At 39.9% G+C, this 22,677-nt stretch overlaps 3 protein-coding genes across 7 annotated transcripts in view; 1 reads left to right on the plus strand and 2 right to left on the minus strand.

The window, feature by feature from the left end:
• The window catches only part of pigr (polymeric immunoglobulin receptor), a 22,344-nt gene extending 12,261 nt beyond the window's left edge, over nucleotides 1-10,083 (minus strand). Inside the window, exons 1-8 of one of the 2 annotated variants that reach the window (XM_008433007.3) lie at nucleotides 9,468-10,083; nucleotides 8,487-8,831; nucleotides 6,365-6,446; nucleotides 5,957-6,183; nucleotides 2,212-2,290; nucleotides 2,021-2,109; nucleotides 1,852-1,901; nucleotides 1,734-1,752 (exon numbers count right to left, since the gene is read on the minus strand). In XM_008433007.3, coding sequence (XP_008431229.2) covers nucleotides 1,734-1,752; nucleotides 1,852-1,901; nucleotides 2,021-2,109; nucleotides 2,212-2,290; nucleotides 5,957-6,183; nucleotides 6,365-6,446; nucleotides 8,487-8,831; nucleotides 9,468-9,516 — 940 coding nt within the window. In that variant the 5' untranslated portion in view covers nucleotides 9,517-10,083. Of the gene's footprint in view, nucleotides 1-55; nucleotides 1,753-1,851; nucleotides 1,902-2,020; nucleotides 2,110-2,211; nucleotides 2,291-5,956; nucleotides 6,184-6,364; nucleotides 6,447-8,486; nucleotides 8,832-9,467 lie in introns of those variants that run through there. The other variant, XM_008433006.3, reaches the window with a different exon arrangement.
• Nucleotides 2,704-21,554, plus strand: abhd4 (abhydrolase domain containing 4, N-acyl phospholipase B). 4 transcript variants are annotated; one of them, XM_081597774.1, is made up of 10 exons: nucleotides 15,756-15,937; nucleotides 16,519-16,567; nucleotides 16,657-16,677; nucleotides 17,792-17,877; nucleotides 17,975-18,079; nucleotides 18,212-18,500; nucleotides 19,711-19,898; nucleotides 19,991-20,102; nucleotides 20,203-20,389; nucleotides 20,723-21,554. In XM_081597774.1, exons 4-10 carry the CDS (start codon nucleotides 17,838-17,840, stop codon nucleotides 20,810-20,812), a joined length of 1,011 nt encoding a protein of 336 aa, XP_081453900.1. In that variant the 5' UTR covers nucleotides 15,756-15,937; nucleotides 16,519-16,567; nucleotides 16,657-16,677; nucleotides 17,792-17,837; the 3' UTR covers nucleotides 20,813-21,554. The 4 variants fall into 4 exon arrangements, with proteins under 4 accessions (XP_008431234.2, XP_008431232.2, XP_008431233.2 ...); XM_008433010.3 differs by lacking the exon at nucleotides 16,519-16,567 and having other exon boundaries at nucleotides 15,755-15,937; XM_008433012.3 differs by lacking the exons at nucleotides 15,756-15,937; nucleotides 16,519-16,567; nucleotides 16,657-16,677 and adding an exon at nucleotides 2,704-2,991.
• dad1 (defender against cell death 1) lies at nucleotides 11,719-14,838 on the minus strand. The gene is made up of 3 exons (XM_081597775.1): nucleotides 14,526-14,838; nucleotides 12,193-12,363; nucleotides 11,719-11,925 (listed from the first exon to the last, which is right to left on the minus strand). The coding sequence occupies exons 1-2, from the start codon at nucleotides 14,734-14,736 to the stop codon at nucleotides 12,233-12,235; spliced, it is 342 nt and encodes a 113-aa protein (XP_081453901.1). The 5' UTR covers nucleotides 14,737-14,838; the 3' UTR covers nucleotides 11,719-11,925; nucleotides 12,193-12,232.
• Nucleotides 21,555-22,677: the final 1,123 nt, after the last annotated feature.

Consider the following 22,677-nt stretch of genomic DNA (forward strand, 5'->3'; position numbering starts at 1 on the left):
AACAACAAAAAGATAAATTCCCACAACAGTAGAAAAAAAAGAAAGTCCTTGCAGTGTTTATTGGTTTATTTTCATGCTTGCCTCTTTCTTTTGAAATATGATCGCCTTTCTGGGTTCAATACGTGGAGCTGAATGACAAAACACTCTTAACGGCAAATATGCACATTTTTATTTAGCAAAATGTATATTTTATATGAGTGGGGGGAGAAAAAGCTCTGAAACACCAACCAGCTCCCTGCTGATAAATGATGTAGTTTATATAACCATAGTGTTGGATTGTGTATAAAAAAACCAAACCATTGGGTCGATGAGGCGTCCACATACGTGTACGCTAAACAAACCTCGTAATAATATGAAACGAGATCATCCCGGGTGGAACAAAAGGCTCGCACTGCAGAGCTGTGCTAGGGGGAGGCTGACCTGGTAGCATTATGCATCCTGCAGGCACATCCTCATCAAATAAAAATCTCACACACTCCAGGTCGTCTGCATGATGCAAAAGAAATTCTGTGTAATGGGACTGGACTAACTCTTTCCGCTCCAAGCGCCTCCCCCGCCCGTCTCTCGCCGTCCGCCCCTCGTTTTTGCTTTTAGCTTGATAATGAAGTCGGTACGAGGGGCTGGAGGAGGATTCTGATCAATTTGTAACCAGCAACATTCAATGCAGAGTTACAAATAATGTTATTTCATTTTCAGAGGTTGGGCAGCCGTGACGCTTTCTCATTCAGAGGTTCCCATGGCCCATATTTTGCGAGCAAAATGAATCAAAAGCAATTCGATTTTGTTTCAGCGAGCTCTGGACAAACTTCCAACTCAATATTTATAAGCATTTTTTTGTTTACCAGAAATGGTGAAGCTCATTTAAATCACTTGGTGTTGGGTTGTGGTTCAGGTATTGAAGAAGTGATTGTTAAAAGTTTAAAATTAGCCTCTTGACGCATTTAAAAAACAGTTATGTCGTTTCTTTGGGATTATTCTCCTGCTTAACAAGCCTCTGGTCCAAAATTTTTTTACCTTGGATGAAAGATAATTGTTTCAAGGAAGATAAGTTGAGTCACTGACTGCAGGGAGGGAGAAACTTGAATCTTCTGAGCTGAGCAACATGTTGCTTTTCACTGAAAGTCATTTTAATATTTTGGAGTGGACCAGTCAAAGTCCTGACATGGATCAACACCAAAAATATAATAGTGCGAACACCAGAGAAAACATGCAAAATATGCTTATTATCACTTTAAAAAAAGCTCCCTGCTGTAAAGCCAACAAAGGTTTTTTTTCCCCCCCCCGATTATAAAAGTTGACCATTATGATCACAAGATTTCCTTTAAATAAGCTAAAAATGGTAATAAAATAAAATAATGAAATTACCCTTTGAACTTTCTGAATCAGTTTCAGAGAGAATCGATTGCATAGATGAGTAATTTGTTGCGTATAAGAGGCAGATTAGAATCAAATGTGAACATCATCCGTGTTTTTTGGAATGCATGTATGAAAGCGATGCAAATTTGTAAAAGCAGCACATGCTGGACGTGTACTGTGGTTCACAATGCAAAAAGAAAAACAATGATATCGAGTGTGCATGCTCTGACAAGTGGAAGGAAATAAAAGAAATTAAAAAAAAATTACATTCAGTTTGTGAAAGTAACAATAAACGTTGCAGAACATCAGATATCAGTACACGTGCACATCTTGGGAATCCTTGTTAAGGAAAAGTACTGCTGCGTTTTGAAAGTCACCTGCTTCTCTCGAGCAGCCCTGTGGGAGACATTACAAAACAATACTCTATAAATCACATGCACAGCAGTTTGGGTTTTTCTCGATCAGCAGGGAGAAGCCTGTTCAAAAGGAGCTTACGCTGAATTTCGCCCTCATCTCCTCCACGTCTCTTGGAACCCGGTTGCTCTCTGGAAATGAACAGCGAGAGCATTTTAAGTAATAATGACCAAATTTTTTGACTTTGTTCACTGCGTTTGATGGAATCGTTGCACGTTGGAATCGCATTTAAGGAAACGAGTTGCCTTACTGTGCAGCCTCCAGAACTTTATAGCCAATATGGCCACCGCAGCCAGGAAAATGACAGATGAGCAGACCACCACAGATGCCAACATGGGACTAAATAAAATAAAAAAAAACAGATACACAGCCTGCTGAGGCCATCCGCATTGATTCAAACTGAAGGCGCAGCACAAATCAGCGACACTTCGCTTCTTCTACCTGTGGCTGCTCCAGGTCTCCCTAGTGATGGGTTTGGCTGGAGGCAGGTCTGGGAAGGACTGGCTCGGCACTGGTGGAACTGCAAGAGACAATGCGGCATTAGACGGATAGTTCAGGTAAACAAAAAAAAAGAAAAAAAAGAAGAAGAAATTGAAAAAGAAAAATTGAAGTAGTGTGCCAAGCACAAGAGAGTTTGTTGTGCGATAGAAACTCGATGTGTGGCATCAATATTCTTGACAGCTGTTATGAAAAAATCCATACGCTGCAGCAGAAGCTCCTGCTACACAACATGATGACATATTGATGCTAAGAGCAGCTTCTTTGCGTTTTAATGGCCGCAAAATGGACATTAGTAGCAACAATTACAAAAGTAATAAGAAGTTCAAGTGAATTATTTTCTCCTCGTTGCGATTTTTAAAGGTTTCTGAGCCACTTGTGGTCTTTAATGACCAGTGGATGGACGGGAAGAAGGGAGGAGAGAGAGCGCGAGGGAGGGGGGGAGACATGCAGCAAACGGCCTGGGGCTAGGAACTGAATCTGGGACAGCTGAGCGAAGGACTGGAGGCTGCGGTGCGCCACTGAGCCATGTGGCGCCGCTTTTTCTTCATTATTGACGTTGTTTTATCAGACATGAATGTCGTTTTAAAATCTCTGCGGACAAACATGAGTGTCGGCGAAACTGCGGCGTACTGAGAGGTTTCCAATTCCAGACGACGCCGAAGCAGCCCGTTGGTTCTCCCTGGTTACCGGCTTACAGTTTGTCCAACCTTTGTTGCCAAAGTAAGTTATTAGATGTTCGCTAATTAATGTCAAGTGACATTAATTAGCGAAAAAGCAAGAATTCCAGATTAAAACCATAGCTAGAGAAATATGAATACAAACCATTGGAAAAAATATAACCTACAAGACGTTTAAATGCACATGCTAGTAAACGCACCGTTTATTGTAATAGTAAACGTTTAAATCATGAATGAGGAAATAAACTGTCTGCTAATAGACACAGGGGAAAATGAACAAAGTTAGAACGAATGGAGCTTTCAGCTGCTTTCAAAAGGAGGAAGGAATCTGAAGAAATCAGTTTTCCTACTCGGTTCCAAACTGGAGCTGGAATTCCGAACTGGAAATCCAGTGGGATTGCTGAGGTACTAAAAACTGCTAGCAACAACAACGCCTATGTTTGAATTGTATTTGTTTAAAGCGAAAGAAAGTAATGGAAGTGGCGTTACAAAGTGGTTGAAGTGCTATTAACTTCACAATTATTTTATACCTACATCTTCCACTGCATTTGCACAGCAGCCATATCGGACATATGGAACTGCTGGTTGAACTTTCCCAGCTGGAATTCTGACTTCAAGGGCATTTCTGACTGTTCATTTATAAAATATAACTTTCTACAAGTGCATCATCCTTACCTTTATCTCTCTAATCTGACTTTTGAGACGCATTACCTTTGCACTAGCGGGTCTAATTCAAAGCACTGCCGATTATAAAACAAAAAGGTCTCCTGAGTTGGAATTCTGACTGTGAAAATCAAAGGTTTCCCAGTGACCCAGACTTATCCAGTATGGCTCCCGCACAAAAGAAATGTAGTTGATATTGTTGGTATGAACTATTTATTAGCACTTCTGAGGGTTTTTATCTACGAGCGTTGACTTTATAAGTATGGCAGAGAAGCTAAGAAAGGCCTGCTAGCTTGAGCGCATCGTCCGGCTTATTCTTTGCAATCCCCATTTTCTCCTTGTAAAGACTTTGACAATAACTCTGCAGCAGATCCACGTTTGTTCTCTCATGTAAGCTGTTTTATTCTCAAACACAATAAAACAACAGCAAGTGAGTGACTTTTAAAAACCTCAGAAGCAACATGTAAAAATCTATGGATGTATCCAACAAAACACGCTAGCTACACGGCTTCACTTTAGCAGGTTGAGAGCTGAAAGGATTTCATTGATTGCAAGAACAGAACAGTTCAAACATGACAGCTAAGCGTTTTTTCATTTTCTTCCTTTCAGCAGCAAATATTCCCTAGACAATACGAAGGCCTCGGGGTAGACTCTTATTTAGCCTTTCTTTAGTCTGGGAAAGAACGTTTGTGCTGCAAACTATTGAAGACATGAGTTAAGCTGCCTTTTTTTGTGATTTTTTTTTTCAGTTTTGCCTCTCATAAAAATACTATTGCTGTGTAATGCAATAAATATTACACTAAATATTTTTGAATACATCAATGAGATTTTCCATGGAAGAGCGCAGAAAGAATTATATCTTTTAACGGCTCAGTTTTACCATTAAGAGTAAAAATTGGAATTAAAAGTCAGAAAAATGATCGTGTTGCTAAAGATGTACTATTACATTCACGTAGATTTTAGTAAACTAGATAGGCTACCAAACTAATGCCCAAGTTGAACCCATAAAGCCATTCCTTCAGTTTACTTTCTTTAATGGTTTTAGCATTTTTTTACTCTAAGGCAGTGGTTCCCAAACTTTTTCTCCTGCGCCACCCCAGAGGTTTCCACACATTTTCCCACAGTTTGGGAACCTCTGCTCTAAGGTGATTACAAAGACCACTTAAATACAGCATATAACATTTTGCCATCGTGTCACATTATTAGCACCAACTTCAATTAATTTTACTAGAATTTTAAGTGATACCACAAACCACAAAGCGGAAGGAAAAGGCAAGATGGCCAACACTTGCCTTCAACACTTTTTGCCAACAAAAATGTGAAAAGGAAGGCGTCCATTTATCTGAGTTGTTGATTGAAGCACCCTTAAGTCCAGTTACTCTTTCACTTATTTTGAGATTCGTCTCTGGCATCTTTCTGTCATCTTACACATTTACAAACTTTTGTTCTTGTTCATTGTTCTATGCAAATTAGCTCGAGCTCAGCCAGCCTGGATGGAGAATGTCTGTGTGGATCAGTTTTAAAGACTTGCCACAGTTGGATTTAGCTCTGGATTTATAGGCTTGACTTTGTTTGTGGCCCTGCGGCCTGTAACCGGCTATTTTCCTGCGTTGGTCTGTGCTTAGTTTTGCCATTTTGCCATCGACTCTGTCTAACCAACTCCCTTTTCCTGCTGAAGAAAAGCACATGCACAGGTTAATGGCATGTTCAAGGAACCGAGCATCGGCGGTGTATAGCATTTTGGATGCAAACCAGAAGAGAAGTCCAGCCTGTCGGTTTTGGTGGACAGCCAAAACCGACAGGCTGGTTGGTTACACATTTGTGCCATACTGTATTTTCAGATGACAGACTGAGCTGTGTTCAAAGCAATAGTATGCCTCAAAATCATTCACAACTGTCTCCCTGACCTATTTGCTACCGTTCCTTTGTATTCGTTATGCTGCTTGTTAGTTAATGTTCTCTAACAAATCCCTGAGGCCTTCACAGGAGAAAAAAAATAACTGGATCTACACTGAAATTTTAATTACACTTTTTTAGATTAGTTTGAGCTTCAGCTGCAAGAAGAATTTTTTAAAAGACTTTTTTTTCCCTCCCTTTCACCACATTGCGCTGTCTTTTGTGTGCGTACCATAGAATCACACCGATGTTCAGTAACATTTGTAGCCATACTTAAGGCAAAATGTGGAAAAAGTTCCAGGCTTATTAATAATTTAAAGAAGCGCTGCAACGAAAGCTTCTCTAGCTCATAATTTATCACATAGAATTACATGTTGAGATATGCGTTAAACGCAGTGATTTCCAAGGAAAGCAGATGTCGTAGGTTTTTTTTTTGAACGCCTGCCTACCGGTGGTGGGTTGTGGTGTGACCAGCACGTGCACAGCTGTCTTCTGCTGCCCTGCAGAACACCAGTACCACGCCGTGTCTTTCATCTGCAGCTTCTTGAAGGTTACAGTGAAAGCCCCAGTTCTGTCATCTCTGATGGCCACGGAGGAGTCTTCGTAGCTCCCGTCAGAACCCGTCGACAGGCAGGATCTCCAGTCGCCACTCCGACACCATTTCTTCTCGCTTTCTCTGTTGGCGGGCAGACACAGGGGAGTCACCGAAAGCCGATCTTCCTCTCACACGAGTGAAGAGATTTCTGGTCGTCAAATGCGAATGTGAAATGTTATCGGCGGTGCTTTAGCAAGTTGGTCTCGCGGTCTGGTATGAAATCGGCCCGGTGGTATTTGGAACAAAAGAAAAAGTCAAATGCCTGTATCTCTCACTGTAGAGGCATTCGATTGTGACGGCGCTTCCCTCTGCTCCACTCATCCTGCTGTTCACAGCTGACATGCCTGCAGAAATCATCAGGACAACGTGTCGTTAATACAGGTGTCTAAATAAATTAGTATATCATAGAAAAGTCTATTTAAAGTCAAATAAAGGCATTAAGACAAGATGAACGGAAACAAAAAGAAAATGCGTGAAAAAAATCACAAGAGTCCTTTAGGTAGTCGTAGTATGGAGTGTCTTAGTTGATCCGGTTCATAAATGGAAAAAAAGCATGGTATAACATAGAGAAGAAAAACTAAATACATAAAAATAAAGCACCCTTAGTTGCATTACATTAGTAATGAGAATAAAAATAACAATAATATTACTTAAAATGAACAAAAACAGTTTATTTCAGTAATTTGGTTCAAAAAGTCAAACTTGTGGTCTTAATTTTATGTTTCAAATGTTTATTTGATGCTTATATTATGGCTTACAACTAATGAAAACCCATAATGTGGTTTGCAATAGTTTTGAATTATTACGTAAGACTAATGAAATGTAATTTTCCAAATCCAAAAAATACAGTCTGTATACAGCAAAGTATAGGCAGTCAATGCTTGGCCCGAGCTCCTTTCGCATGAATGACTGGGTCAGCCTGGGTTGTAGGCGGTCGGCCTGTCGTTCTGGAGCACAGGTTGCTTTGATAGTTGCCTTCAGGCCACTATCAAATAATACCAAACAATGATATTATACATATCATTGTTTGGTCTGGTGTCTAGAGTTCTTCTCTTGACAATCAATGTATCCACAGACTTTCTATAGAATTCAAGCCAAACCAGTTTGCTCACCAATCGAACACTGTTGCCATAGTCATTAAACGGGTGTTTGGTATTCTTTGCGGTGTGAGCCGGTGCCAAGTCCTGCTGGAAAGTTAAATCAATATCCCCATAAAGCTTCTCAGCAGAAGGAAGCCAAATGTGATCTCAAATGTCCTGGTAGACGTCTGTGCTGATTGGGACTTGATAAAACACAGTTGACCAACACCGGCAAAATTAGCTGGCTCCACAAATCATTACTGACTGTGGAAACCTTCCAGTGGACTTCAAGCAAGACGGATTATGTGCCTCTGCACTCATCCTCCAAACTCCGAATGAAACTCAGCATTTATTTTCACCTTGAAATACTCAGACCTCTTCGGTCTAGGAGCTGCTCTAACGCTTTGTATATTATTTTATTTACGGATATAAAAGATTATGCATGTATGTACTTTGTTTTGAAGCAAGTGCTAAGTTAAATATAAATTGTGTATTTTAACATACAAGCATTAGCAATAACTTAAGATATTTGTTAATCTAGTTGGCAAATGTAGGCATATCTGGGCATGACTACAACTGCAGAATAGCAGCAAAGTCCTTCCAGTGTAATTCGTAATATGTGTAAAATATGCATCAACCAGCATTCATGGAACACACATGCCTCCTTGGTTGAAAGAAGACCAGCGGGTGTTTAAGGTGCATTTTTGACAACAGCAGATATTAGCTATTAGTTATAGCTAATATCTAAAGTTAGCTATAACTTTAGATATTTGTTAATCTAGTTGGCAAATGTAGGCATATCTGGGCATGACAACTGCAGAATAGTAGCAAAGTCCTTCCAGTGTAATTCGTAATATGTGGAATTACCAGGTAGACTGTTTACCAAGGATCCTTTCCTTTCACTCAATTTTCTATTTATATGCTTTCTTATAGCATATAAAAAGACAAATCTATATTAGCAGTTGGTTTTTGTGGCTTACCCTCTTTGTGGAGGGTGTCAGTGACTGACTACTAGCCAAATGTCAACTCTCCTATACATTTAGTAATTAGCGAACATGTTTATTTAAATTAGATTCGTTTTATGTAATCTTACATTTGTTGAGCGCCTGGGTTTGGGTTTTTTATTCACTGTGAGTCATTAAAATTAAGAGAAACATGAATTATTTCGCTCTTCCTGTGCTTGATTTATAAACACAAGTTTCCCATTTTGAACTGAATTACTGAAACAAATTAAGCGATTAATGGCGCCCCATTTTGGTGCGCTTCAGGTTGTGACCACAGGTTGAAAATCCCTCCACTGCTCACCGTGAATAACTTTAACGTTTGTAAAAGTGGTGTCGTCAGCTTTCCACACGCCACCTATCTCCACGCCGCATATGTACCACCCCGACTCGTCCTCCTTCAGGTCCTTCATGGTCACGGTGAACACCAGCTGGACCGGGTCGTCGAAAATGCTCACTTTCTTCTCGGCCGGGTCGACCAGGTGGTGGTCATCGGTTCGAGCCAGCGACGTGCAGAACTCCCTGGTCCTCCCCTGGCACCAGTATTTCACATAGCTGGCGTACTGGGGCTCATAGTGGCAGGGGATGGTGAGGGAGCCGCCCTCCAGGACGGCAAACTCTTCCTCCGTGGTAACCTTACAGAGAAAGGCTGACAGAAAGGGGACGTGATGAATACTGAGCACAAGTTTAATCTTCAGAAAAGGTTCAGCTGTGGAACAGGAAAGTTATTTCTTGAGGGCTTTTTTTTTAATTTTTTTATCTGCTGCATGGAATAGGGAAAGTGGCCTTGACCATATTTGTTATAAGGGTTTCCTTTGTGGCACGGGAGTTTGTTCCTTCTTTTTTTTTTTTTTACTTCCCTTTACTTGTTATTCTGAAAACGGATTATCCTTCCTATAATTCACAGGATTAAAGGGCTAACAAAACCAACCTCAAACATACCCACCGCCTGCAGCCAAACACTGTGAGAGCTTGTGAGACTTAGAAAAACATTAAATCTCTCGGTGCCTTCCAGCAGAAAACAGCAGCTTCAACAACTTTCAAGTCAGTCTCCCCCCCAAAATGATTAATGTAGAAATGGAATAAAATGATAAAGTGGAGCGAAGCGCAAAGAGTATCTTATGACAAAGCGCTAGTATTTGCTAAGTGCACAATAATAAAGTGAGGAGGCAACAGCAGAGGCATTAATCATCCTTTGTGTTAAACTCCATCAACGGTTGAAAATGGGGGTTTTTTTTCTTTTCTTTTTTTGGGGGGGATCAGTTTCTGACCTCAGCACTCATACCTGGAATCCATGGTAACAAGAAGAGGGTGATCGTGAAGAGCTGCGACATGTTTTGACTTCACTTTTGGAGTTTGTTAAGCGGACTCACCACCCAGTGCAAAACACTTTGGGATCTGGGTTCCGCAGCTTCTGTCTCTTCCCCCCCAGCTGGTCATGTGACCAAAAGCTGGATCCAGATGTTCCAGATGTTAACCACGTAGGTGCCAAACGGACAAAAGGGACGTGTTAAGATGGCAGTGGAATGAATGTAAGACATGAATAATTGTTGGAAGAGAGCAACATGTTAAAGTCGCAGAAGTAACTGCGAGACAAGCCGCTTTTGGTCGTCCACCGAAAGCAAGATTCGTGGAATGCTAGAATTCCTTAAATGTTTTATTTTGAAACAGCATGCTCATCGAGCCGGAAGGTCATTCCAGCTGCTTGACTTCAATTTCCATCATCCTAGTGGGGATGGGAGTTCACAGTGGGAAATTCAAAACGCTGACTTAATATCCACATCAGTTGTATGACCACTTAACAAAAAATATATGCGGTTCAGTTTAGTAAGAGGGCTATTCATGATGTTTACTGCATATAGCTAAAACTAAATATGTAAACTACATGTTTCTCCCTGTCTGACATTACATAAAAAATAAACGTATCCTGTTGTAGATCAGCTAGCATTAACGAATTCTTTGGTGAAATTGTGAAATTCTATTAACTTGATCAAAATTCAGTTTGCTTACCATTTCTTAGTGACCTTCCTGAAGCTTCCTTCAGTAGTTTGCTGCAGTTCTGGCCCATTCCTCCTGACAGAACTGGAGTAACCGGATCAGGTTTGTTGTCTGATTTTCTATTGAACTGAGATTAGATCTCAATAAAGGCCACATCAAGACACTCATTTTGTTGTCCGTAATGCAGGTTTGTAGCTAATTTGACAGCATGCTAAGGCTAATTGTCCGTTTGGAAGGCACCATTTGTGTCCAACTTTTTTTGAATTCAAGGCTGATGCCTTGAAATTCGGCTGATGTTCATCATGCTCATATTTTACGAAGCGCACCATTTCCTATCCAAATGTAAAAATTGCCATCATGGCCAAGCGCTTCAGTTTAAATTTTATATTAAATCACAACACATCGCCAAAAACGATTTGTCCCTAAGTGAACAAGTTTTACTCTTATCACAAAGTTCGACAAAGTAACATGCAAGCCTCTGGAGCAATGTAGCAATTCTTGTGCTGCAAATGACAACTTTTTACTCAACATTTCAGTAGAAAATTCAGTTAGACATTAAAAAAATAGACGAGTCTCCACCTTAAGGATTAAGGATATTAATTATATGTAAGAGACTGTGTTTTCAAACAGGTTTGAAAGCCAAGTAAACCAACTAAAATTCACTTTATGCAGATTTAGTGGGAAATTCATGAGGGTTGGCAGGAAAAACCTGGGGATTATTTGAATTTGCTGGTTTTGATCAACTTTTAGAAACTGCAAGAAAATAAGGTTTCTTACAACTTTATAATGTGATAGAAAAAATACAGGTACATTTGAAAGAAATAGTACAAAAAAAAATCTACAGAATTTTTAACTCTTTACTTTAACAAAGCGAAAAACATTTATTTCAGGTTGTAATATTTCAAGCGTTATTGTAATTTTGATGATTTTGGCATATAAAAATACTTAAATCTTTCAAAATATTTTAACTTTATGAGATATGCCTGTATAAATTCACGCTATAACCAAGCATGGATTTATTTTATTTTATTTTTTTGAAGGTTTGCTTGGAGGGAAAGGAAAGATGGCGTAAGAGGTAAAAAAAAAAAAAAAAAGTTTAACTAAAGAGCTACCACTGAATGTAAATGGATAGATTGGGTTAATTTGGTTAGACTAATATTGAAGTTTTCAAAAACCAAAATATAATTCTGTAGTCTTTATAAGAAAGCTAAGTTGAGCTTTTACAGATTATCAATATTCAGAACAAAAGGCCAAATCAGCACACAAGCGGTTAATCAACCTCCCTCCACAGCCACCTCAGACTTGATTACTAGAGAACCTGTGGTGAGTTGATTCCTTTACAAACACAGAATAAATACAATTAAACTTTGGAGACATCTACCTACATAGACATCTTTCAATCATTGTTATTCATGCGACATTTACTCGGCTACGTCGATGAACAAAAAAAGAGTTTTTTTCTCCCAGTCCTAAATTCTCTTATCTGGACCTCCATTCATTTCCACTTGTATAACTTCTGACAATTCAAAGAGACGAGGTCACCGTTACACTTGCTTTATTTATGTCAGTGCAAAAAGGGAATGCTTTACAAATGTCAACATAACAAAATCATTGCTTTAGGAAAATTGTACTGCATCAACAGTCAGATGTAGCGTGTAACTCAGTGTTGATGCCGGGATGTTGTCGTCCAGATCAGCTGCTGAAAAACTGTAATCTTTAAGAGATTTGATGGCTTCTTTAGAGATCTGTAGGGAGGAAGGACAAATTAGAGCTTGAGTTAGTTGATATGGAGATAAGAAATGTGGTCTTTGCTGTTGGCATGATAAAAATAGATCTACCCGCCCCCTCCCAAGCAAAATAAAATGCGGCACTTTAACCGTTTCTGTGACAGTGGAGAAATAAATCGTCATGGTTGGAGGCATTTCATCATGCCAAGTTACAAAATCTAATGAGATTCTGCAAACAGTCACTTCTTAATATTTTTATTTTTATTAAATGTCTAAAACAAACACCTTCACGAATGGGGTAATGCGAATTAGATCTGCGTTGGTTTCAGCCGATGAAGTTCATCACGACGAGATGCAGGACGGTGTGAGCGAACAGGAAGTCGGCGAAGGCCCGCTCCGGAGAAATGGACAGGAAATCCCCTTTGTTCTGAGGATTGATCTGGATGCGAAGACACACTGGGGGAGGAGGGGGGGGGAAAATTGAAATGAAAATTATATTTAATTTTGAGATTATTTCTCCAGTTTACATCCATATTAGTTTTGCCATTCAACATCTGTTTTAGATCAGTTTTTGAGCCATTGCACAACTTGAAAAAATTATAGCAACCGTGTCCATCGGAGTAAAAGGTTATTGGGAAATCAACAACTATTTCCAGATGGCTTTTGCTCTTAAAGTCACAGTCCACTCCATCTTTAAACTGCAGCTTCTGCAGTTCTCCGGTCGCGCTTCTGCTCTCCGTCTTGACCGAGCTTGGCTTCGTGACGCACAAAGCTCTTCACCACCAGCTGCAGACTCGGAGCAGGTTCTACGCTTCTCAGTGGACCTCCCAGAGAGCAGAAAAATGAATTTGGCTGCCAGTTTTACTCAACTATTTTGGTACCCATTCTGCAGGCCAAAGCACAAACACACAGGGGAAGGATAGCTAAACTGTGTCAAGGGCCACTTCAGCAGCAACCTGCTCGGTCGGCTCGTTGGGCAGCAAGAGTACATGAACCTGGTCAGGCTTAGGCTGCAATAATGCAAAACATTTTTTAGTACTGTGCAAAAAAGTATTGAGTATATTGGTTTACAATTTCCTTTATTTTTTGTTAAAGTTGAGGAATAACCCTCTTGCTACCATTTCTGGTTTGAAGGGCACAGTTAGGACTGCAGGATCAAAACGGTCATGACCGAAATCTTTTTTACAGTTTAACTCTTACTGTTAAGATGGGTGGCTATCTTCAAAAGTTACCCTTTCCTCTGGTGTCCTTTGTTATTGGTCCTGCTTTTTCTGCTTTTGCTAAATTACAGTTACAACATTTAAGAAGTGTGGCAATTTACTGCTATGGGACTAAATAAAAAATAAAAATGAAAAAGCTTACCTACAACTAAAACGTGATGTCAGTTCTCCCTTCCAAGCCTTAAGTTTTTAGAAGATGTTAAGCTGTGTATAGCACTTAAGTCATATATTGGAAGTCTGCACCATTCTGACCTTAGACCAGAAAACAAATGATTCTGACCAATGGTTTAAACTTTAACCAACAGAAAAATGTTGTAGTGTAATCTAACTTTTTCCAATTAAGGACAGAAAGGATTTCTTTTACTCAGTCGTCTTAAAAAGGTTATCCTTGCCACCATTTAATCATTTTTGGTCTTTATGTTGGTATTGGGATGTCACAGATTTGTACATTGGAGTTGGTCCAAATTGCTGCAGCATCACTTTTTTTAATTGGCACGCTGCAGTGAGAGCCTGTTAGTCACATATATGGTGGGTGGTCTCTAACTCTGCACTCACTCCCAGTAGATGACTGAGATCTGCACCTACATATACAGTCTGTGGAATGAACTTCCTTTAAATATGAGGCCTGAAATGTTAAGAACTTGTTTGAGAACCTACTTTTATTTTCTTGCTTTTTGACATGGATGTACATTTAATATATCAATATTCCTACTGTTGGGACAATACAGGATATTTTCATTTTTCTTTTATTTCAATTAGGGATGACAATGGCTCAGGAGTTTGTCCTGCAACTGGTGGTTTGTGTCTTTGGACAAGACATTTCTACCACCTATTCATGCTGGCTGTGTGGCTTCCTTCCTTCCTTCTGTTAGTCTTTTGAGGGCAGGCTAAACAGTAGTTGTGGCTACAGCTTAGCTTACCGCCATCAGTGGTGTGTATAAATGGGTGAATAAATGTAGTATTTTAGTGCAGTAGTGTAAAACGCCTCGGAGGTCTCTGGACTACATAAAGCACTATACAAGTACACACTATTTACCATCGTATTCCTGATCACTCATATAGTGTTCAGCAGTTTGTCTAAAACTAACATTTTATGTGTAAAGTACTACGTTGACTACTTTGATGTACTAATTTAATATACATCATACACCTTGCTATACAAATATAGCAAGGTAAATAACCAATAAAATGTTATTTGTACGCGTAACTTTCTGTATTCTTTCAACGACCTAAAATAGTTTAATTTGAACACAAAAAACAGATGGCAGTTTGTTTTAGCTATGTTAGCCAGTTAGCATGCACAGAGGCCACGACACTACCTGAACATTATAAGCGGAAGTATTGTGTTGTATATTCCGTGACCAGAATAGGTCACAAAAATATTGCAGAAACAGCTACCTGCAAGAATAAAAGAGCCCACGCAGGAGATGAAACCCGACAGAAAGCTGTTGAAAGGAAAGGTTCCAACGAGGAGACAGTAGAGGAACTGCATCGCTCCGGTTAGCAGGATGTACAGCAGATAAGCGTCCACCACTTTCAGCTTGTTGGGCGTCGTGGTGGTGTACTCCTCCAGAAACCGGGATATAACAGACACGACTGAGTTCGACATGATTTTTCTATTTAAAAAAAAATCTAGACTGAGGTTAGCACACTCCTCTTCTTCACTTCAATCAGTGACGTGTCCTCACCAACCGGAAGCGGCCTCGGTGTTACACAAATATATTCCGAATAACTCATCATGACAAGCAAGGAGCGTTTTAGGCTGTGTAACTAGTACGTCAACTTAACCGCCCTATTGTGAGTGGCAGTTTTGTCGAAATGCAAGTGATGCGATTGATGCCTGTCATCAAATCTACAAAAGATTGCAAAGATTTATAAGTAATACAAAGTCCATCAAAACTTTATGCTGCGTAAAGTTTTGAAAAATAAAAAGTATTTTTCCTTTTTATTTGTCCTTCCTGTCTTGTCGTGTTTTTTCTTTGTTTTTATATTTATTACTTTTGTATGAATGTGCTCCATTTGCCTTTCATTTGCTGCTGTTACATATCTGCTATATTTTTTTTATTATTATATACAGATCCAAGACGGGTTTCAACAGGTTTTAGAAAAACAGAATAGCAAACCGGAAGTATATTTAAATAAAATTTGCCACTCACGATATCTTAGACGCGATGACGTAGAGATTCTAGGGTCTACGTCTTCTACGTTGTCTAGCTACGTAGAGCAAAGAGGTAGAAACAAAACGATGTTGTACTCAAACATCATTTCAATATACAATTTAGTTGATTTATTTCTAGTGTGCTTGCGCTTTAAATGAGCTGATAGATTAGATACAGTCTTTTAAATATAATTTTTTCCTCTGGTCTACTTTTTTTTGACACAAACAACAGCATGACATTATTTAAAATATGTTATATAGTTGTTGTTTTTAATATTGTTTTCATTTTCCCATTTTTTTGTAACCGAACGGATTATTGGTCAACAAAAACACTGGTAAATGTGTGTTTAATTACATTCATGTTTAATCGCAACGGCATTTACGCTTTTGACACAAGTAAATACGAGACACAATAAAATGTCTTGAAGGCTTGCCGTTGCATGCTTCGAGAGACGATCTTTGCACCCGGTCAGATGACGTAGGAATGCACTGGTTACAAAACATATATACATAGGCAAACAAGACGGCAGGTCCTAATGTCATTTCATAGAAGACGCATGATAAATCGTCTGTGACTTAGTTTGATCTGAATGTAACAGCCAATGGATCCTGCTCCAGCTCCAGCTCCCATCCAGAACGACTGTGAGACAGAGTGAGTAACTTCCCTTACCTTTAACAGCACCTTTCCGCCTAACGTCATTCCTTACATTAGGTAAACTTCTGGAAAACAATAATAAATTGATGTATCGAAACAACTGTTGATGTCACTAAGGAATAAAAAGAGTGATGCGTCACGGTGGTAGAAACTGTTTCCAAGTTTGGATTTCAAACATCGAACGCATTCATGTAGCTTACTGTAACATTACATCATCTGAAAAGTTGCTGACGTTATACAACATCAGGGATTTTTATCAGGGATCTGATGTTGTACAAAAGTTGAAATTATAAATCTGGAGCTCCCGTGTGGGTGGTGTTCCATTATTAATAGTTAACAGTCATTGTCAGAGCAAACATGTTTGACCAGCAGCCTGTAGCTTTTGATGAATAAACGGGATCAGAGGTTATTGACACTAATCTGCAGTGACTCAGAGAACTGCCTTTGTTTATTGGTGGTGCAGGTGGCAGCTCTTACCTTTGCCTCGGATTTTTTTCCTCTATTATCTGATGGCATCACCTGACATTCTCTATTTGCTGGCTTTCCCCTTTCCTCAATTTTTTTTATCTTTACAACAGAAGTTAGGAAAGTGAAGTAGAGGTGAAGGTGGAGTAGATATGGTAAAAGGTAATGGCTGACTCCTTTATTTAATCAGTTTGGTTCATCAAGGAGATGAATGAATCACCTCAGTTCAGTTTCATCACTCTTTGTTTCAGATTAGAGACTAAAACAAACAGGTGAGATGAACCCTATAGTGAACTGCTTTGTTATAAAATACTAATAAGAAGTAGCAGACTATGGGAACATGCATGTTGCCTTTGGCAAAGCATTCAAACCCTTAACATTGTTCAAAGTTGTTGTGTTTTTTCCCTTTCTGTGAAAGATTAACCCAAAGTAGTACGTAGTGGAAGGAAAAGAAGATGATTCTGACCAGCTTCTTGAGGCTTTCTATTAACAACGGCGGTCTTCTTCGAATTCAGTTCAAATTCAAAAAATACTTTATTAATCCCAAAGGGAAGTTAAATGTTGTAGCTCATTAATTCAGATTCTTCAGAGTTATTGAAGATGGCGATGGCTGTTGGCGGGAAAGATCTCTTGTAGCAGTCTGTATTACAGCGAATCTGAAGAAGCCTCTGACTGAAGATGCTCAGATTTGTTGTAATGTAGTAAATGTACTTATTAGCAAGCTTTGTAAAGTGGACAGTTAATGGTTCTCCTTTAAGGTCTTGCGACAAAAATCATGCAGCTCTGCACCTCCTCCAGAGTCTCCTGGTTGCTTATCTGATTAATGTTGCCAATAAATGTCCTGTCAGTCTAAACTTTCTTATCTTCCTTGGTCTTCATGATGACATTTGCTCACTAAATTTTATTTGGGGCTAGCAGAGTAAGGACCACACTTTTCAGATTGTTGTTTTGTAAAACACTTTGCAAATAATTAGTCCTTTGTCTTCCACCTCAATAATTGTTAGTTTTTTTGCTGGTTTGTCATAAAATTTCAATATAACCCATTGGAATTGTATTTAATATGAAAAATGGGGGGAAAGGTAAGAAGGGGTAAGAAGACTTTTGCAAAGCTGTTTAAATATTACTTTATCGTTGCTATGGGTGTGTGGCTTGAACATGATTTTAAAGCATGGTGGCTTTGAAATGTGATTCTCTGTAATACTCCTCCCACCCTCTTGTCTCTCTCTAAGTGTGTGGGCATACTATGCAAATAGTGATAGCATTGACTAACCCCGTATTTGTTCCTTAAGCATTGATATTTTGCATTCAGCATGTGCTGAACGCTTCCTGTGCTATCTGCACTCTCCTCATTCTTTACATGCTTCTCTTTCCACTTACTTTGATTAGGTCAAGTTCACTCTGGAGCTGGTGGCCCTCCTGGTGTCCAACCTCCATGTCCCTATTGAAGACTACAGAGTCTAAGATTCTTGCCTGTAAGACTGTGTTGACAGATACTGTGCTGGCTGATTATGTAACCACTGAGTATTGATTAGAAAATGCAGTTTACTGCTTCATTGCTCCTCTCAACAGGTATTAAGAATGATTTATGGGCCAGGTTTGTGACCCTCGCAAACCAGGACCGCATATGGACTCTGTCTCTTACCAACAAGGGGACTCCCAAATCTGCAGAACAAGGTAACGAGATTCTTAAATAGCCTTCACAAGAAGGAAATAGGCGTAAAAACATAAACTACAAGAGTTTACAATAAGACAGCTCACAGAAGATGCATGTCTTCCTGTTCCTGTTTTTTTTTCCCCCCCGCCCAGCACCTAAGACTCCCTTGGTGATGGTTCATGGCTTTGGAGGAGGGGTAGGGCTATGGATCAGGAACTTGGACGCCCTGAGCCGTTCGCGGACCGTCTACGCCTTTGACCTTTTGGGCTTCGGCAGGAGTTCGAGGCCTAGCTTCCCGTCAGACGCTGCCAAGGCAGAGGAGCAGTTTGTGGACTCCATTGAGCAGTGGAGGCAGGCTGTTGGTCTGGAGAACATGATCCTCCTGGGGCACAGTTTGGGGGGCTACCTGGCTACCTCATACACAATTCAGTACCCTTCCAGGTAATCGTCCATGATATCCTTACCATCTATACCTTGTACAACGGTTTGTGTTAATTGGACATTCCTTAAACCTGTCTAATAACATTTCACAATACAGCATACAGAGAGAAGAATCTTTGATTAGTTATCTGAGCTAGCCATGGAAGAATATCTGGTGAAACACTACCGTGTTGATTTTAAACACCAGTTTCATCTAAAGTCCAAGTAAACTCTTCATGTTTTCCTTTGTGATAGTAGGAGAGAGAATAGCGTCTACCCGCAGCATATTAGTTGCTATGGAGACTCCTAACATGGCACTCTTTACTGCAGTTCTCCATCAGTACTCATCAAAAATGCTTTACCTCTATTACCATCTTGCTTACTGTGCATGTAGCCTGTGGTTGCATATAATTATTCAACCGTCACTGTAAATTAAGTTTATCCTCAAAATATTGAAACTATCAGCTGTTTGCAATAAACGGGAGCACCCTTTACTGTCCCAACATGCTGCAAACATGATTAATAGCCAGATAGCAGAGTTTCTGGGGAATGTTAGACTGCTCTGGCCTGCCAGTTCATTGACATTCTTGGCGTTGGGTGCTGCAACCACCATTTTCAAATCCCACCAGATACATTTTTAAAGAGTTCAAGTCAGGTAACTAAGCTGTTTTTTCTAGTATCTTCTGCTGAAATCAAGCCTTAGTGGCTCCTTGATGATTGCCCTGCTTGAAGGTCTAACGACACCAGAGATTCACCTTCTTCACAGATGACTTGACATTTTCCTCCAAGGATTTCCTGATTTGTGATTGAATCCTCAACGTACTGCATGCTTGATTTGAAAAGTTCCAGGTTTCCCAAAGAACACAAGCCTTAACATAATGCTACTTTATTCTACTGATGTAGTTTTGAGCTAACTGGAGCTGACTTTTCTTGTGCTTTTGGGTCAGTAGTGATGAGGCCATTTAGTACAAGCCTCACTGGGGAATCTGAAAACCTCAGTGGTCCCATCCGCAGAGTCTGTCTGCAGGTCTTTTGCAGTCAATCAAGCAAGAGAGCGTGAGTCCGTTGTTGTAACATCACTGTGCGAAAAATTCTAGGATCTGTTAAGTAAAATTACTTAGGTAAAATTGCACCATCTACTGACCATTCAATGTGATACACTACTGCCTTTCTCTGCTTACGAGCTGATGCACGTATCAGCCGCATAGCGTCTTTATTTTAATGTTTCCAGAGTGTCTCACCTTATCTTGGTGGACCCCTGGGGTTTCCCTGAGCGAGCCAAACCAGAGACCCAGCAGAGTGAGGATCAGGGCGCTGAGGTGGTCAAGAGGCCCACCATTCCCAGATGGGCAAGAGCAATCGTCTCGATTGTTTCCCTCTTCAACCCGCTGGCTGTTATCAGAGCTGCAGGCCCATGGGGTACGCATGTGGAAATGTGATTCTGCCTCTGCTATGTGTTACATCAAATGTTCCGCCATCCTCATCTCACTATCTGCACTTCATTTGTTCAGGCCCAGGCTTGGTGAACAGGTTCCGCCCCGATTTCAAAAGGAAATTCGAGGATCTCTTTGACGATGACACAATGACGCAGTACATTTACCACTGTAATGCACAGACTCCAAGGTAGGGCCGAGCAAAGTCCCGTTTCCATCACCGATTTTCACAAATAAAAATGTAACGCATAAGAATGCTGTTTCTTTTTTGTTTCCTCTGCTTCTCCCAGTGGGGAGGTAGGTTTCCGGGCCATGTCAGAAACGCTAGGGTGGGCTAAGAGGCCAATGCTGCAGCGAGTACATCTTCTGCCGCCCTCCATGCCCGTCACCATGCTGTATGGGGCTAGATCCTGGGTGGAAAGCTCATCTGGGGACAGAGTAGCCGAGATTAGGGGCAAAGCCCACACCAAAGTGCTGGTAAGTGGACGCAAGAGAGCCTCAATACTTGATGGGCCTTCTAAAATTATTCATACCCCCTTGGGCTTTTGCATGTTTCAACAGCAAAAATCAATGTTTTTCTTTGGTTTTATTTGACAAAGCAAGAGAGAGTAGTGCAAAATTGTGAAAAGTAAAGGAATAGCTTGGTCTATCTCATAAAACCCAAACAAAAAATTTTGAGGTTTGTAAAATGACAGAATGGGACGGGAGGGGAACTTCAAACTAATACTACTACTTTTAGCAAGGCACTTTGTGGGTCGGTAACTAGCTGTGTATTTTGTGTTGCTTCCCTCAAACCGTTCCCCTCTGCAGCTGGTAGACGACGCCTCACACCACGTCTACGCTGATCAACCAGACAACTTCAACAGAGTGGTGGAAAACATATGTAAATCTGTAGACTGATGGCATGTGTGTCTGCAAAAGACCTGGCGGTTCTGCATTGTATCTGCACAAGTCGTCGAGGCGGACTCGGCCCCGGAGCCTGTGCATGCGAAGCACTCTGAATCATTCTGTTTTGAGGCATTTGAATGAATCTGATGTAATTCTGCTGTCTTTCTTTTTTTTTTTTTCCCGTAAATCGTTGTTTTGCTCATATTTCATGGCTGGTTTATTTAGTACGTTCGCATTAGTATTTATTACGTGATTTACTGGTTACTGTTTTCAAACAGAATGTTAACCAAACATTTAAAAATGTTTATTGAGTTTAATATTTGGTTAACGCAATACATCCAGATGCGCCTCTTAGGATGCTCGTGTTTTATTGTTTTCTGAGCTGCCAGATGTGGCCACTGATTCATAATTTATTATGTGCCTGACAAGGTGTTCTTTCTTTGCCTTCTGTGTGTCATATTTCCTTTTTACATCATCACACAGCTGTATTTTATAACCTAAAAACTTATATATATAAATGTGTTTCCCAAACCAGCAATCAGTGGTGTACTACATTACCTTTCCACTAGAGGTCAGCACTCAATGTTTATGTAGCATTCCGGCTCAATATGACTGAAAAACGCACAAGAAATCTTGTATGTTTTCAGTCCCCACACTTGTAATATTTACATATGTATTACTGTTTTGGGCCTTAACTTTAATCACATGGTGACCGGTGAACATTTGAGCAATAAAAGTTCTACAGTGAATCTGACTTTTATGGAAGAGTGTCAAGAATTTGTCACAAAAAAAAGCTATTATGGAATGACTTAGATCAACGCATGTCCATGTGTGAGAAGGGCTCAGTCAAAGTCTAGACTTAAATTCAATTGAGAATTGTAGGCAAGATGTAAAATCTGAGGTGAAAAACAAAAAAAAAAAATTAAAAGCAAGAAAATGTAGAGTTTTATTATTAAATCCTGTTTAGATTCATAACACGCTAAGCCCATTATCGAACATTAATAAAAGTAAAACTGATTTATAGAATCTTCGATGCAACAATATAAGAGCCAACAATATTTTTAAAGTGAAATTTCTTCCATTCGCCATCTATTTCTAAAAGGTAAAGTCTGTAAAGTAAGATCTTTGACATACTTGTGTGCATTTTCCCCATTTCTCCATTAGCTTCTACTTTTCACAGGCTCTGACTCAAGGTTTAACATAAAGAACTGTTTGAATATCGATGTTTAAATTGTTATATGTTGTAGCTGCACACATAAATTGGCCTCGTTTTGTTTCGTAAAACCGAAATACACACAGACGTTGATTTTTTTAATATATTTTGTAAAAAAAAAAAAAAGTTAAAAATTAAAGGGTTTGTTTTTCAGTTTTTGTTATGCTTGAATTGTTTAGTATTGTTAAAGGTCATTCTGAATATCCAAAGCAGCACAAATGTAGTCGAGTTGATTGACACCCATTTTGTCTGATTTGAAGAAGGTGGGGGGGCTGGTTGACCTTGGATGACCTCTAGAAACATTTCTTTATATCTTTAAAATGATAGCGGCACAAACGAAAATTGTTGCTGCACAAACGTAGCACAAACGTTTGACACCAATTTTGTCTGATTTGAAGAAGGTGGAGGGGCCAACTTCACTCAGGTCCAGGTTAGCTGTTAGCTAATAGGAAGACATTAGCTGTTAGCTAATATCAACAAGCTTAAAAAAATTATTTTACACAGCTTCTCCTTATTTGCCACAAGCTGTCACAGACAATAATGTCCCTGCCCCGTCCCCCCTCTCACCCAAAGCCAAGGTCTCATTGCGGATTCATTTTGTGTCCACACGTCCTGCTCTGCGCTGCCGAGTCCGAGAGGCGCTGGCAGAGAAGTCGCTTCGCTT

The sequence above is a fragment of the Poecilia reticulata genome, chromosome 17 (assembly GCF_904066995.2).
Source record: "Poecilia reticulata chromosome 17, P_reticulata-male-v2, whole genome shotgun sequence".
NCBI classification, from domain to species: Eukaryota; Metazoa; Chordata; class Actinopteri; order Cyprinodontiformes; family Poeciliidae; genus Poecilia; species Poecilia reticulata.